General features: G+C 43.1%; 1 protein-coding gene across 2 annotated transcripts in view; it reads right to left on the bottom strand.

Moving 5' to 3' along the window:
- LOC124737032 (NAD-dependent protein deacetylase sirtuin-1) overlaps nucleotides 1-17,189 on the bottom strand; it is a 53,684-nt gene that overhangs the window by 18,428 nt on the left and 18,067 nt on the right. For both annotated transcript variants that reach the window (XM_047248581.1, XM_047248580.1), the window contains exons 4-8: nucleotides 16,457-16,701; nucleotides 12,960-13,153; nucleotides 7,827-7,933; nucleotides 7,569-7,727; nucleotides 7,290-7,448 (exon numbers count right to left, since the gene is read on the bottom strand). In XM_047248581.1, coding sequence (XP_047104537.1) covers nucleotides 7,290-7,448; nucleotides 7,569-7,727; nucleotides 7,827-7,933; nucleotides 12,960-13,153; nucleotides 16,457-16,701 — 864 coding nt within the window. The remainder of the gene's footprint in view (nucleotides 1-7,289; nucleotides 7,449-7,568; nucleotides 7,728-7,826; nucleotides 7,934-12,959; nucleotides 13,154-16,456; nucleotides 16,702-17,189) is intronic.

The following is a 17,189-nucleotide window of genomic DNA, read 5'->3' on the forward strand; positions in this document are numbered from 1 at the left end:
TCCCGGGTTCGATTCCTGGTGGGGTCAGGGATTTTTCCTGCCTCGAGATGACTGGGTGTTGTTGTGTTGTCTTCATCATCATCATTCATCCCCATTACGGTCGGAGGAAAGCAATGGCAAACCACCTCCACTAGGACGTTGCCTAGTACGGCGGTGTGGGTCTCCCGCATCGTTCCCCTACGCTCCGCCACGGAGTACGGGACTTCATCATTATCATCACAACATGCGTACGAATCAAGGAAGAACAATAAGAGTGAAAGACGGAAGAGAGGAATGCACAAGGCAGGGACTAGGTGTTTCTCCACTATTATCCAAGAAGCAATGAAGGAAATAAGAGATAGCTTCAGAAATGTAATCACATATTATATTCTGGGTGAAAGGATTTCACTGATAAGATTCACCGATGACATTATCATCATTCCTTACAGTGAAAAATAATTACAGGATTGCACAGATGAACAGTCTACTGAGTACAGAACATAGATCAAGAGCAAAACAAAGGAAGATAAAGTGCTGAGAAATGCAGCAAATTAGTAACAAACTTAATGTCAAAACTGCAGGCCACATAGTACACACAGCAAAGGCAGTTCTGTTACCTCAGAAGCAAACTAACAATGACACAAAAAGCGTGGAAGACATTGGGAACAGCCTAACACAAGCAAAGATTGTACTCCTCAGCAAAAGAAGGCTATACTATTTAAAAATACCAAAATTCTCCAGGTTATTCTGCCAGGAGCTTCTAGGATCTATACAAGCCCCAAAATTTTGTTCTCGTCTGCTACAGGGATTTGCAGGGGTCACAGTAACTTTGATGTTGGCCTGGAGTGCATGGTACACTGTGGCGAACCTCTGTGTGCTCCAAAGAGAGGTCAAAGCTGATTCTCTCCCCTGCAGATGGTTGTCTGGTTTTGAGTGAAAGGGAATAAACTGCAAGGTCATCAGTTCCTTCACCCATTAAGTGGAAAACCAGGAGTAGTCATCAAAGGGAAGAGGTGAAAAGCAAATCCTGGAAAGCCTAAGTGTAACTAACATAATAAAAGCCAATAAGGTTAAGCGGCCCTCCCTTAAAGAGTGTGGTAAAAGTCCGCTTCGTGAGTAAAATGAAAAACTAAGTCAACCACTGGGGCATCGTCTCCTAACACCGGGAGTAATGAGTGAGTCCATTATAGGGTGGCTGGGTTGGGACAGTTGACCAAAATGTGGGCCACCATCAAATGGGCACCACAATGACAGTGGGATGAGTCATCGAGCCTATGGAGAAGATGACCACAAGTCAGCCAAGTTTGGCCGATGCGGAGACAGCAAACGACGGTAAAGCCCTTGTGAGATGCCTGTGTGGAGGGCCTTCATAGATTTGTAGTCTCATTTATAACCCATTGTTTGGGTGAAGTCAGAGTGAGCCATTTGGTACTCCAGGCTACTAAAACTTGATGGTGTAATACCAATAGGAGGTCTGTTTCCAGAAAACTGATTGCAAGAGTCGGTTTACTGGTAACCTGTTTGGCCAGGCTATCACCGAGTTCACTCACTGGGATCCTGACACGGCCCACGGTCACTGAATGTTCACACGAGTCAACAGCATACAGGGAATCCTGGTTGGCAATGACCAAGGGATGGTGAGGCTAGCACTGGTTGAGAGCTTGAAAATGCTCAAGGAGTCACTGCAGAAGAGAAAGGACCCACCACTGCAGGAATGCATATGCTCAACAGCACGAGAGACAGCTACCGACTTTGCAGTGAAAACACTACAGCTGTCCAGCAAGGAGAGCAGTTCGGTATGTCCCAAATGAGTATAAGCAAAGCCTACACGACCAACAACCATCAAGCCATCAGTATAGATGACTTGTCACGAGTGTCGACGACTTGTAAACCCTGGAATGCACCAAGGATGGAGAAGAATTGGTGGTGGGGGCCTCAGGATGAAATAACGGATCCACAACGGAGGTGTATGGTGATGGGTACAGAGGAGAGGTGGAAGAGGAAACAACTAAAGTTCAGAGGGGAGAGACTGGATGTGGACTGTGATTGTAATCCCTGAATGGGGCTGCCATTGCAGGAGATGAATCACCATGTTAGGAAACAGGAAATGATAGTTTGGATGCCTAGGGAAGCTGCGAACCTAGGTAGCATAAGCTGCTGTTGGTGCCTGACCTGCAGTGGAGGAACCTCAACTTCCATGAGTAAGCTGTTCACAGGGCTAGTTTGATAGCCTCCTGTCACAAGTCAAACCTCCAGATCCGGTATCCGCAATGCTGAGGGTGATGCCGAACCATATGCCAGGCCCTCAAAATGAATGTGGGATTGTATCAGAGGTTTGTAAGGCTGCAGAAAGGCGCTGCGACCTGCACCCAAGCTGGTGATACACAGGCAGCAAAGTGTATTAAGGTGCAGCCAGCACTTACACTTAAGCTGGCGAAGATTGGGAATCCGTGCCAACCGAGCAGTGAAGACCAGTCCTAAAATGTGAAGTCTCCACCACAATGAGTAATTGGTCATTCAGGTAAAGTTCTGGCTGTGGGTGAACAGCACAACATTGATGAAAACACACGACACGAGTCTCGGCAGCTGATAACCGTAAGCCATGGGTAGGGCCCACGCTTGTTCCTTCGGTATGGCACCTTGGCAGTCAACATTTAGGAAATGCTCACACTAGAGGAGCAACAGTAGAGGTAAAAGTTGTCAGCACACAGTGAGTGTGATACTGAGGACCCCACAGACACTGCTAGACTATTGATGGCTACTAGACACATAGTACAAACCTTGCAGTAACCCACTCCCTTATATACGGGGAGAACTGTGTGAGGCACCAACTTGAATCCGGACAATACAACGAGACAAAAAGTTCTGGATAAAAACTGGGAACACACCCTGGGAACCCCATTCAGTAAGGTAGCGAGGGTGTGGTGTCATCATGTGGTGGTGTAATCTTTCACAGGTCGAAGAAGATGACTATAAGATGCTGAGATTGGGCAAAAGTTGTATGGATGGCAGACTCCAGGTAAACTGGATTATCAGTAGTGGAATGGCCTTGCAAGAATCACCCTGGGACAGAGCCAGAAGACTCCAAGACTCACGAGGGCAACACAGCCGCCAGCTCATCATGCATTCAAGCAACTTAAAGAAAACATTGGTGAGACTCATTGGGCGATAACTGTGCATCTCTCGAGGGTGCTTACCCGATTTCAGTATCGGGACAATGATACTTTTTCGCCATTGCAATGGGAACTTGCTCTCGTTCGAGATGTGGTTAAAGATCTCAAGTATATGATGCTGACAGTCCACTGGTAGGTGTTTGATCATTTGATTGCGGATGCAGTCTGGCCCTGGAGCTGTATCAGCGTAGTGGGTAAGGACATTGACAAATTCCCACTCACTGAATAAAGCACTATTGGCTCCAGGTGGCATGCAGTAAAAGAAAACTGCTTTCACTCCAACTGCTGTTAAGAACACAAAAGGCAGGTTTATAATTCTCAGATGCTAAAGCTTGCGCATAGTGCAGACAAAACGTTCGACGACAGCGTCTAGATCAATGCAGACAGTCTCATTCAAGGTAATATCAGGTGCACCTACAGGTGTCTGGTATCTATAGAGATGTCTGATCTGGGGTCAAACCTGGAAAGGATAGGCACACAGTCCAATGGTTGAAACATACTGTTCGCAGCATTCTCGCTTCCGTCTTTCTACTAGGTGGCTCACCCGTGCACGGAGCCTCTTTAAGGCAATGGAATGCTCGATCAATGAGTGCCGCTTGTGATGTTTGAGAGTTCGCCTATGATCTCGAATGGCCTCTACAATTTCTGAGGACCAACAAGGTGCTGTCTTCCGTCAGGGCGGGCCTGAGGAGCAGTAGTTCACAAAATCAGCTGCCGGAAAAATGGCTGTACTTGTATTCTGCATCGCCTCCTCATCAATATATCCATGTGGCAGAGTGTCAAGGTCACCAGCAGAGGTGAAAGCATCCCAGCCCACCTGGACAGGCATCCGGGGGATTGACACTGAGGGAGGGACAGGAAGAATGGGAAGTGGTCACAATGCCACATAGGTCATTGTGGATCCTCCAGTGGTTGGATGGGAGAAGACAAGAGATGCAAATGGCAGAGAAAGTTCCGTGTGCCACACTGAAGTGTGTAGGTGTACCAGTATTCAAGTGGCAAAGGTCAAGTTGCACCAGTAAATTTGTGACATCTTTACCACAGCCAGTGTCCACAGTTCCACCCCACAAAAGGGTTATGGGCACTGAAATCACCCAAGCCAAGATTAGGAAAGGGGGTGGGGGTGGGAGACTGGGAAACCAATGAAAAGTTCGTTCTGAGACACTTCACCATCATGAGGATGGTAATATCCTGAAATGCCCTTACCCGAACAGCCATATCCTCTAAAGGGGTATTAAGAGAGACAAGTTTGCTATAAATGTGTAGTGTGTCTTTAACATATGTGCAAGCTCTGCCCGAAACCCTGTCATAGCACAATTCTTAAAACACACCCGGTAAGGGCTGCGGTCTGTGTTACTGGAAACCAGGTCTCCTGAAGTGCTTAAAAGATGTCACAGCTTAGCCAGGTGAAGGAAAAAAACCACTATAATTCCACTGGAGAATAATGTTGATGATGTACAGTGAGGCCAGGATGGAACAAGGAGTGCAGGTTATCCCTTAGGGTCACCTGCTGGCATTTGCTGAGGATTACAGCATCAATATACATAGGTTTCTGGATCTCTTGGTGGTGCAAATCAGGGCTTCAGTGGCTGCCGGAATCTCCACTTCAGCCACAGGAGTGGAACGGGCAGGATCAGTGGGCATGGGTGGCCACCAGAATGCCCTTCTTCTTGGAGGATTTTGATAATTGCGAGGGCTTCTCTGAACCAGTTTCAGGTAAAAATGGGGATCGCGAAGCCCTGGGACCAGCATCCTGCGGCTCCATTAGCTCTTGCTTGCGAAAGAAAACTGATTTGTCCGTGGCTGGGAGGTGGGGACCAATGTCCCTTGTGGCTGGAAACCATTGATCCCAAAACTTGTGTGGGGGAAGCAGCAAGAGGGGAGGGAGGGGGCAGGCAATGAATCACCCTCAAAGGCCAAGATGAAGGCACCCGTTCAGTCCTATTGTCTTTTGGCCTCCTTTGTACATTATGTACAAAGTGCACACCCCGTCACACCAAGCTGGCCCATAGCTCATTGTCAGATTGTAACAGATGGTTTTTGTAGAAAATGATGCCCTGAACTAAATTTAGACTGTAATGAGGAGTGACAGTCACCTGTATGTCACTCCAACTTGGTACAATCGAGCAGTGCCCGTGAGCAGGCCAGGGATGCCGTTTTGATCAGAACTGATCCACTTTTCATTTTAGAGATGTCCGCCACTTCCCCAAACTTCTCTACTGAGTTCTCCACAAAGAACAACGGCTTTGGGCCATGAAAGAATAATTATCAATCCTTGTACAAACCAAGTATTGTGGGGAGCATTGCTCTGCTTGCCATTTAGCCCTACGTTCCTCCCACGGCGTAGCCTGGGAAGGGAACATTTTAGGGCCGTATCTCTCTCTGCACTGAAAGAGGACTGTCCTTTCATAATAGAGACTGCTGGAGCTGTAGGGTCACCAGCGGGAAATAACTTCATCCACTTCATTTGCAGCTGATCCGCCATGGTGCCACCCACTCCAAACCGGGGCTCTCCCCGTGGGCGCCACCCAGCCTAAGCAATGGCTACTTGGCCAGTAATCCACTACTCGGAGTCCCGGTGTCCCAGTCATGGTGAACACATACTCCTTGGCATTCATGGGAAGTTTTCAACTCAGGCACCCTGTGTCGTGTTAGGAGGCTTACCACCATGCAGGTACTTGATGATCCCCCCCCCCCCCCCCCCCACACACACACAATGGGATGGCTACCAGGCTGGTTTTGGGTGTATTACTGTATTAAAGGGAAGAGCGCACAGATGGAAAGGCACGAAGATGGAGCGCACACCTCATTGGGCGACCATCCCTGCGGGATCTGCATTTTTGGAGAATTTTGAAAATTGGTGGAAGGTCAAATCCAACAATGGGAACCATGTGTTTATTTAACGAAAAGTTGTAGAATGTGCCGGTGTGGAAACTTGAGGCCCAATCATAAACCAGGTCCAAGCAGGGTCAGCATCAATAAAACGATCTGATGGAGAGGCAGAGGGAGAATGGGATAGTGGAAGTATAAGCACGCAGCACAAAAGGAAGTAATACTGCAAAAGCTGAGGCCCCATGGTATCCAAACACATGCTCACAAAATAGGTGTGAGCCCCCTGGGGGGGAGGGGCGGCTGCAGATGAGCTCCAAAGATGGGCATGAAACACTGGGTTACCTAACAAATCTCAGAAGATCATGAAATAACAGCCCAGAGAATTTTAACCTGTCTGGCTGTGATAGTTTGCATTTTTACAAGTCTACTAGTATCAAACATGGGTTTTAATTTTAGGAAGAAATTCTGAGAATATGCATCTGGAACACAGCACTGCATGGAAGTCAATTATGCATGCAGTGTAGGAAACTAGAAAAGAAGAGAATAAAGAATCTCAGATCTGGAGTTACAGATAGATGCTGAAAATCAGTGAACTGATATGATAAATGAGGAGATTCTCCACAGAACTGATAAGGAAAGGAGCAGGTGGAAAACCAACTAGAAGAAGATAGGATTGAACTTGCAGTCTAACAAATTGATTATTAATGTAAACTGAAACACTGATTAAAAACAAAACAAAAAGTAAAGCAATCATTATTTACAGGAATCATGGTTTTACAGCTGTTTACTTGTTTACTGATGATAACGTGTGTTTGGCAAATATGTAATTTTTCATAAAACCCACACACAAACTGAGTGACTGTGGAGGCCAAACTCTGGGACACAACTGGTCCTAAACCAGTCGTATCTGAACACTTTGGTCACACACTGCCTGCACCCAACTGCTCACTTTAGGCCCTACATGTCTTTGAGCACCTTTCTTGGGCATGTGTGGCGAGTAATGTCCATCTGGCAGCAGCGAGGTTGCCTATGTCATTTGAATACAATAAAGAGAATTAGTATTCAGAACAATATTTTTATGAGGGAAAGTCCTCCTTTTTGAATGGTTAGCAGAAGTAAAAAACCACTTTGTATCTAGCTTCTACATTTACTTCTATGATAACAGTACTACGGAAACTCCGCATGGTTAAGTCAAATACAACAGTACCACAGAAGATCTCAAAAGTTGACATGCAGGCAGCACATCTCACCATGGATCATCATATGTTCATATAAACTTACCACCAGAAACAGAAAATTACTCACTTGGTATAAGTGCTACAGGCCGCACTTTCAAGGATGATCCAATGACAATTAGCAAGTCACACTCATCTTTGTCTTTAGCCATTGATTCATGGAATATCTCCGGTAAACCTTCTCCAAAGAAAACAATATCTGGTTTCATTATACCCTGAGATACCAAACCTGTGGATAAAAATTACCTGTAAGTACAATACTTGAATATATACGTTTATTTCATGAAGTTTTCAGGTCTTCTCCAATTAAAAGTTTCTGTGCAGTGAGTCTTATAATTAAATGTCTCACTTTTATAATGTTCTCCATTAGCAGAATCAATCAAAGATGGCAACGCGTCAGTCGAACATTTTGGGCACAGTGGTATTCTCTGAGCAAATACATCTTCACGTATAGCATCAGCTGTCACTTTATATTTGCAGCGAGTACAAGACGCTGTGGCAAAGGATCCTAAATGTAAAACAAAAGAAAGAGAAAACAGATTATAGCACTGAAATAAAATAATACTGTAAGATACATCTGAAAAGGCACTACTTGACTAATACTCACCATGACATTCTATGACATTATGAATACCAGCTACCTGCTCCAAAGTATCTATGTTCTGCGAATAATTTCGAAGCAGTTTATTGTGTTTTTCTAGCATTTTAATGAACCTGCAAAAAATATCATTTTTGACTCTGATTATGTAAGCAAACAAATTGATAAAAGATGCTAACACATAATTTAGAACTACAGGACTCTGAAATGTGTGCACAGTGCACACGCAGAGAGAGAGAGAGAGAGAGAGAGAGAGAGAGAGAGAGAAATTAGTTTCTTATAGTTATTATGTGCTTCACAGATCACATTCACAAGTAATGTTATTATTTGGAATGTCTCAATTAGGCAAAAGTTCACATACTTCTTAAAATTATTTATTTATATGGAAAATGCTGGCCATATAACAGTAGTAATAGTACTTAAACAATGGAAACTCCAGGTTGGAGTACCAACAATATGAGGAAAAAGATAGATTGCTACAAACCATAAAGATAACACATGCTTTATTGCTACAAACCATAAATATGACACATTGAGTTGTAGACATGCACAACAAGAGGTTACACATTTAGCTTTCAGGAAACGCACACACACACACACACACACACACACACACACACACACACACACACACACACACACACACAGAGAGAGAGAGAGAGAGAGAGAGAGAGAGAGAGAGAGAGAGAGAGCAATCACATCTCATACACATGACTGCCATCTCCGGCAGCTTGGACCAGAATGCAAGGGATTCTTCAGCACATGGAGGAGCCAAGGATTATCCAGCACCTGGAGAAGCAGTCCAGCCACCACCTCCGTGCATTATCCAACCTGCTGACTCAGGGCACCACTATCCACCCACAGTGTTCCTCCTCATGAACCCCTCATAGCACTGAGACCTTGCCTTGCTGATCTGTCCAACACTCCATTAAATCCAGAGCCGAAACACTGAACCTGCCTCTTCCAGTTCATATCACAATCCAAACATAATCACCCCCCCCCTCCCACCAATTACCTACCTACCCACCCACTCATCCCTGGTTACCTTCCAGGAAGTCCTGATTTCTAACTTGGCCACGTCATCCTTCCCAACTCTCTTCCTAAGAACACCAAACTTTCAGCAGAAGAAAGAACAGCCACACACAACCTCAATACAAATGAATCACAACAACTATCTGGCGGAGGGCCTCTGCAGTTATCTGACTCCTCTGCCTACAAACTCTGCCAAAGTGATCCCATCCCAGAAGTCCACCTTAAACATCCAATCCCTGCTTAAGGCCTTAGGCCCTTCCCAGAACCTCTCTCTTGAATCCGTTTCCCCCCTCAACCTTATGATACCTGCTTCACTCACCTTCTACAAGCTACCCAAAATCTGCAAACCTAACAGTCCTGCACCCTCACTGTGGCTGGATTGTGCCCTCAATGAAAGAATTTCACCCCTCATTGACCAACATCTCCAACCAATTGCCTGTACTCAAGCCTCTCGCATCAAAGATACCAACCACTTCCTTCACTGACTTTCCATCATTCCCACCTCTTTACCTCCTGGGTCTCTACTCATCAGTGCAGATGCCACTTCACTGTATACCAACATCCCTCATGCCCACGGTCTTGCCACTAATGCCCGCCTTTCCACCATTAACTGTACCGCATAGCAATCGCTTTCATATCTTTCACGCCAAAAAATCTATCCCGTATAGCCTCGCAAGCCGGAGATGGTGTATCTGCAGTTGCCCAGTACGCTGAGGGTGTCACCACGGCCTTCGAAGACAGGTATTGTTTCCCAGACTTAGATCTCTCATATAATTTCCCCAAACACCACCAATACTCCCATTACTCCAAGAATGAGCTACAGCGGTATGTGCCCTTCATCACCCAACACCATCCCGAATTGGAACAACTGAATCACATCCTTTGTCAGGGCTCTGATTATCTATCGTTGTGTCCTGAAATGAGGGACATCCTACCTGAGATTCTTCTTGCCCCTCCTAAAGACGTCCTAGCCCATCCCTATGCCACTTCCCTTGCCAGCGGGATCTATCCCTGTAGAAGACCCAGGGAGCAAGACCTGCCCAATCCACTCACTCAGCACTTCCTATTCCTGTGCTGTCACAGGCTTACCCTATCCCATCAGAGGCTGCAATGTCCTGCAATCCTTGTACATTATATGGATATGGTTGCACACCTGATGAATGGCCACCAACCAAATTGTGGCCGAGAGCAAAGCAGATCACTCTTTGTCACAACACGTAGCTGAACACAACCTGCAGCTGAACATAACGTGCTCGACTTCAATGGTTGCTCCACAACGCGGGCAATCTGGATCGTCCACTCCATCACCAGCTTTTCTTAACTGCACAGACGAGAGTTACCCTTATAACACATTACGTAAACTACTGTCCCCACATGCTTCACTCAGCAGTTTTCGCCCCCCTCTGTCCTATCACCGCCTTCCTATTGATGCCCCCTCACCCTCTTTGTGTGCCACCCTCTCCCAATACACCCAACCGTCTTTTCTCTTCCCCTCCCCCTTGTTTTCCCACCTTGCTATCTCACTGCCCCACAGTCTCCTGACCCTGCACCTATTGGCAGTCTTGTAATGCCGTGTTCTAGTCCCTTGCCTCTCATCCACACCCTGTTAGCCCTTCCCCTCCCTCCAGACTGCTGCAGTCACATTCGATCAATGGCGGTGCAGTCACATTCGATCAATGGCGGTCGAGATGCAGGGGATGGCGATCATATGAGTGTGAGGTGTGTGCTTGCTTGTGTGAATGACTCTCTCTCTCTCTCTCTCTCTCTCTCTCTCTCTCTCTCTCTCTCTCTCTGTGTGTGTGTGTGTGTGTGTGTGTGTGTGTGTGTGTGTGTGTTTTTCCTTTTCTGAAGAAGGCTTTGACCAAAAGCTAAATGTGTAACAGTCTTTTTGTTGTGCCTGCAATTATTCAATGTCATATATCTGGCGAGTAGGAATCAATCTTTTTCCTTTTATACCAGAAATCTTTTAAACAGTCAAGGAGTCAACAAAGAGAGAAAACTTTCAAGCTTCACCCCTGTGTGTGAGGTACATTTTATTTCTACAGGCTGAGTGTCATGGGGTCTTACTACTGTGTATTTCACTCCTTCCTGTCAAGTTGCATGCAACAGCCAATGCAGGTCATCCATCCCTTAGTACTGGATATTACCAAACGGTTCAAATGGCTCTGAGCACTATGGGACTCAACATCTGAGGTCATCAGTCTCCCACAACTTAGAACTACTTAGACCTAGCTAACCTAAGGACATCACACACATCCATGCCCAAGGCAGGATTCGAACCTGCGACTGTAGCAGTCGCGCGGTTCCGGACTGAAGCGCCTAGAACTGCTCGGCCACCGAGGCCGGCTATCTATTACCCTCAAACTAGTAAATAAATTCACTGTAAGGCCGACACTAATATTCCTAACTCTAACAGATCCCAAGAAGTTGTATATGTGTGGGCCTCATAATTCTAGTTACTTTCTTTTGCATAGTGAATTTTCCTAAGTGAGGAGTTATCCCAAAAATTATAATAAATGATAACAATTAAGGAAAATATGAGACACAAATTACTTTACTAATTTTTATGTGATCCAAGTTGGCAGTTAGTATCATTGTAAACACCTTTACAGGTCTACTTTATGCATTCCTGTTGAAATTGTCATTAAAATGTACACTCAGGAATGTGGAACATGTTACCTGATCTATTATTTCTTGTATTACGTAGACCAAGGTGGAGTAATTTTAACAGTAAAACTGGATGAATGATGTGCTCTTTCCTTTGACAAAACATATCAGAGACAAGCATTTGTGCCAAACTACTTAACTTACACATAAATATAATTTATGGCTGTCTCTGTGACATAAATTTAACTTGTAACTATCTCTGTTTTTCTGAGTTGACAATAGTAATTCTGTAGAAGAAGCAATACTACCTCATCACAGGCACAAGATCAAACTACAGAATGTCCATCGTGATTTGTTACCATGCTAATACAGTAGTGTCCCTCTGGAAACCACTTCAACACCCTTGCACAAAACAAAATAATTGCCAATGCATGTGTTGAACCATGTAATACATAAAACCATAACTTTTGTAATAGAATATTATAACTGACAACATCAAGTGTGTGCCATAAATGGCAGATCAGTGGAGCAGCCCCCTTTGAAATACAGACTGTGATTGATATATTATCCATTTGCTGTTCAGGAGGTGAAAATGCTTGGTTATATTATCTGGAAAACGATATAAAAAGAGAGAGACTAGAAGGTATTTATTACGGTTATGGGGACCCTCTCCTCATGCAATGGCTAAACAATGGCAATTTTAATTTGTATAAAAACACACTGAAATAATTACATTTTGAGAATGTCGTGAAGAACATTACATATTACAGAACCACAGCTATTTATAGTTGATAGAAAGAAAAGATTAACATTTGGGAGGGCTGATCTGTCTGGTCCTCTCTTACCATATGTATTATAGAAGACTTTGCTTGGAATGGTTAATCTAGAAAATTACTTTCCAAATTTGGAATTTAAGGCTTGTAAGTGGGCAGGATGGGTATAAATGGCCACAGTGGGTTCTGCAGATGAATCTGCCTGCAGAAATAAGCAGCCTGTAGTTAATGGTAAATGACAACAACTGACTCAAGCTGCCCTCAGGTACAATGTAGTTTTTTCTGTGCCCGCTAGGTCTACACCCAATGACACAGTGAGCTGTTACCTTTACTCTTTAGATTATTTATATTCGAGCTGTTCCTACACCACGAATGTGATCCATTAACATATGAGTACCTAAATCATGGAGCAACGCAACCAAACAAAAGATCTTACAAAAATTATTACTGACATAATTGTGGTATCTTCATGAATATATTTTAAGTGCAACCATCTACTGCTACTCACTTACAAAATGGCGCCAAACAGCATTCTGAATCATATGATCTGCTTGCATCTCCCTCCTTTCTCCGACAGCCCCTCCCCCTCCTCCTACACACGCACACACACACACACACACACACACACACACACACACACACACAGAGAGAGAGAGAGAGAGAGAGAGAGAGAGAGAGAGAGAGAGAGAGAGGCTTAATTACTACAGGTAAATGTCTAGTCATTTCTTACCTGTGACATGGAGAAGGTTTGAACTGTCCTGGATATATTTCACGAGCAAATTTGTAAAAGGGGCGAGGGTCTTGACTGAAATATGCTATGTCAAACATTGCCTGGGGATCTGGCAGGTCAGGAAAGTCAACTGAAAGTCTTGCATAAATACCATCACGACTTCTAAAATCTGGGATTCCACATGATACAGAAACCTATAAACAACATGAATATATATTTTACTACACTAAACACATGAAAAGTTACATTTCTCATTTACTGAGTTTCTTACATTTCAATTAAAATCAATCAAACACTTGTTATATAGAGTCATTACATTCTAATTATACACTAGTTAAAGAAAAACAATGAAAAAGTTGTCATGAAGCAAACAAATTAACATTATGACAGGTTGATGCCCACCACAAAGTTGGGAAAAGAGACAGGCCCAGCTATGGTAGAAGAAAACTACAAGAAGCTCAAATGGAATTAAAACACAAAATAGCTGACACACTGATGGTGGAAGAGGAAGAACTATCTGCTCCAAAGGAACAGAAATCATGCCAGAAATGCTCTGATTTGGACGAAATTGTGCATAATTTGAAAGAAAAATGTGCCATATCCACACGTCAGAAAAAAGTAGCTATTCTTACCCTTGCACCTTCCAGCTGGTCTATTGACTACACTGCAAATGAATTCAATATTTCTACATATATGGTAAAGCAAGCTAGGAAAATAAAAGCAACCCAAGGGGGGCTTCCACAACTTCAGCAGGCTCAGGGTAAGCAATTGAGTTCAGAAATAAAGGTGCTAGTGTCTGAGTTTTATGAAAATAATGACTACAGCCGAATAATGCCTGGAAAAAAAGACTATGTAACGGTGAAAATGGGAAATGTATGTGTATAGATGCAAAAAAGACTGTTGCTATGCAACATATCAGAACTATATGTAGAATTCAAGGAAAAGTATCCCAAGACCAAAGTAGGTTTATCACCTTTTTTTTAATCTTCGGCCAAAATGGGTTGTGCCTGTAAGTGCAAGGGGCACACACAATGTTTGTGTATGTGAGACCCATCAAAATGCTAAGCTGATGTTTGCTGCTATAAAGGATTCTGGTCTGGATTACAACGGTGCAATGAAATGAAGCTGCTAGTGTGTGACATCAGTTCCTACCAGTGCATGATACACAGGTGTGAAAAGTGTCCTGGTAAGGCAAATCTTGCAAAACACATGAGCAACAAACTGTATGGTGAACTCCTTATGGATGATGATGAACTTGTTTCTTATAAACGATGGACACACATGGATCGCACATAAGTCTTGAAACAAAGCAAAGTACAGTGAGTGGAAGATTTTGTTGAAATGTGTTGTCAAAAAACGGACAAACTGACCACACACAGCTTCACAGCAACAGCACAATTGGCTTATCTCCAGTTTCGTAAGGATGATTTGAAACAAGATGACATTATAGTAATACTAGACTTTTCTGAAAATTATGCATTTATAGTTCAAGATGCCATCCAAGGATATCATTGGGACAACAGTCAAGCAACTCTCCACCCATTTGCGATTTACTATAGAGGTGAATCAGGTGATGTGTCTATCATGAACCTGTGCAGTTTTAGTGATTGTTTAATTCATGATGCCATTGCAGTTCATGCCCACATTCGCACTGTCACGGCATATGTGAAAAACAAGCTGCCTCACGTACATTTTGCAAAATACTTCAGTGATGTAGCAGCTAGTCATTACAAAAGCTGTAAAAATCTCAAAAATTTATGCACGCATTACCACGATTTTCAGATTCATGCAGAATGGAATTTTTTCACAACAAGTCGTGGTAAAAATGTATGTGATGGTATCGGTGCTACCATTAAGCACATGGCATCACGAGCTAGTCTGCAGCACCCTACAGAAGGTCACATTCTAACACCTCTTCAATTATTTACCTGATACAGAAAAATATCTCTGGCATACAATCATTCTACATTTCGAAAGATGAGGTGAAATCAGTCGAAGAGTTGCTAAAAAGCAGACTAGAACATGTTAAAACTGTTGCAGGCACAAGGAGCCATCATCACTTCTCTCCAGCGGACTCTGACAATGTGCAGATGAGCAGACTGTCCGGTTATAACTATAGGTTCATGCACAACATGTGTCTTCACAGTGTGTGTGACTCAGGATTCAGAAGCAAAAGCTGCAACATACAACCAGGCTGCTATGTTATTGCTGTTTATGATGACAAATGGTACTTAGGATGTGTTGCAGAGTGCTGTGAAGCAGAAGGTGATGTATTTGTGAACTTCATGGCACCAGCAAGATCATTTCATTGGCCACGTTTGGCAGACAGGTGTTGGATTCCTTTTGAACACATTCTTATGACAGTTCCAGTTCCTACCACAGTGTCAGGAAGACAGTACAATTTGTCACTCAATGTACAGAGTACAGTAGCTAAAGTGTGAGAGAACTTCTGTTTGAAGCACAATCGACTGGTTTTCAGCAGTTAAGGTGCAGTAAACATTAATGATAGGTTGTGTTAATCTGTCTGTATGTTGTTGCTTAGCGATTACACAGTTGTGGTAGAGGATAAGAAGAGAAAGATATGTTTTTACAAAATTGTGTTGTGGAACAACGGCCACATCACCAAAAACATCTACCAACTTCCATTGTACACAAATGTCTTGCAATAACATGCTGAAATTTTGAGACACGTATCATTATGGTCTACTAATGCAATGTGTGAAATTTGGCTTGGAGACCACTTGTCCCTTTTGTGCTACCACATTTAGAAAACCCATGATTTTCAGGTAATTTTTCGAATTTTTGTATTTGCATGTGCATGTAACTCAGTTTCTGTGACTGATATGGGCAAGATGAGTTCTGTGTGTGTTTATACCACATTAAGCTTACCACAAAAAATGTATACCCTTTTTGATTGATTTATATTTGGCATAGAGGGCACCTACAATATGTACCTTTTAACGTATTACATTTTTTAAATCACATTTTGGAATTTTTTATTTTCCTTCAGAAATATTTTGTTGGTGTTTTGATTCACGGAGTGTGTTCTCTAAATGAATGTTACTGGGTTGTAATAATTTCACTGGACTGTGTGGAATAGTTCCAAAGTTATTAAGACCTGAAGTTGGGTCTGAAGATAGATTGCCAGATGCGGGTTGCAATTTCCGGGTTACGCCACCTTCTGTCACAAGTCATAATTCTGGAACTAATTGGCAGGGGAAACTAATACTTTGTACACGAGTGTTCCACACATGGTAGAATTAGTGTACTGAATTTCAGTCAAATCTGAGACTATGAGCTGGAGCCCCTGGTTGAACTGACATGGAATGACCCATTAGCGTAAAACACATTTTTAAGGCATCTCTGGGCAGCTAAAATTTTTCCTTGCCTTCTTATGTTCTATATAATTGTAAATTACATACTGACTTTCAAATCGCAAGTTATTAACAATATGTAATATTTATCAATCAGCTAATAAGCAGAATTAGAATACTTACCCCTGCTCCAGTAAGAATAATGACTTTCCTGGCACCTCTCAACAAGCGAACGACATCTGTTAAAGTATTTATATGGCGTAATTTTTGTCTCCTCGGTATTTCACTGAGAAAATTAACTATAATCTTCCAAAGGCTCAAATCATCCATTTGCTCTGATACAGGAACTCCGTCACCTACTATCTGGTTAAGAATACAACGTGGATTCACTCCAGTAAGCATCTGCTTCTGAACCCAGCTCATCGTACCTAGAACACAAAAGAACTGTGTAAGCAAGTTCTAAAATAGAAAGAATGATGAATCACACAGAAAAAAAATTCTAGTTTTGCAACTGAACTTCTTACTAAAAAAATACAGGCAGGAAGGGAAAAACTGTTTTGTTGGGCACTGGAGGTTTCAGGAAACTAAACAGCACAATTGTCGGTCACCCTCAGCAGATACTAATGCGTATCTATCCAAAGTCTTGCCTCTCAGGCAATAGTACTGTGATGAAATTAACCACATCACAGAGCATGTAAGTCACAGTGTAGGCAAAATTGTGTGTTTCGTCAGGTTGCAAAAAGAGCGTCATCTGCATCAGAAATCAAATTTCCTGAGCAACATAGTAATTCCAGCAGGTAGTTCACTTCCAAAGGATCAATGGCCTTGTGTGTCTTCCCGTGTGATTACAGTTATTTTCACTGTATATTTTTGTTTTTCACATACACTTTATTATTTAGGAAACATAAAGGCATAC

Source organism: Schistocerca piceifrons, chromosome 1 (assembly GCF_021461385.2).
Source record: "Schistocerca piceifrons isolate TAMUIC-IGC-003096 chromosome 1, iqSchPice1.1, whole genome shotgun sequence".
In the NCBI taxonomy this organism is placed as follows: Eukaryota; Metazoa; Arthropoda; class Insecta; order Orthoptera; family Acrididae; genus Schistocerca; species Schistocerca piceifrons.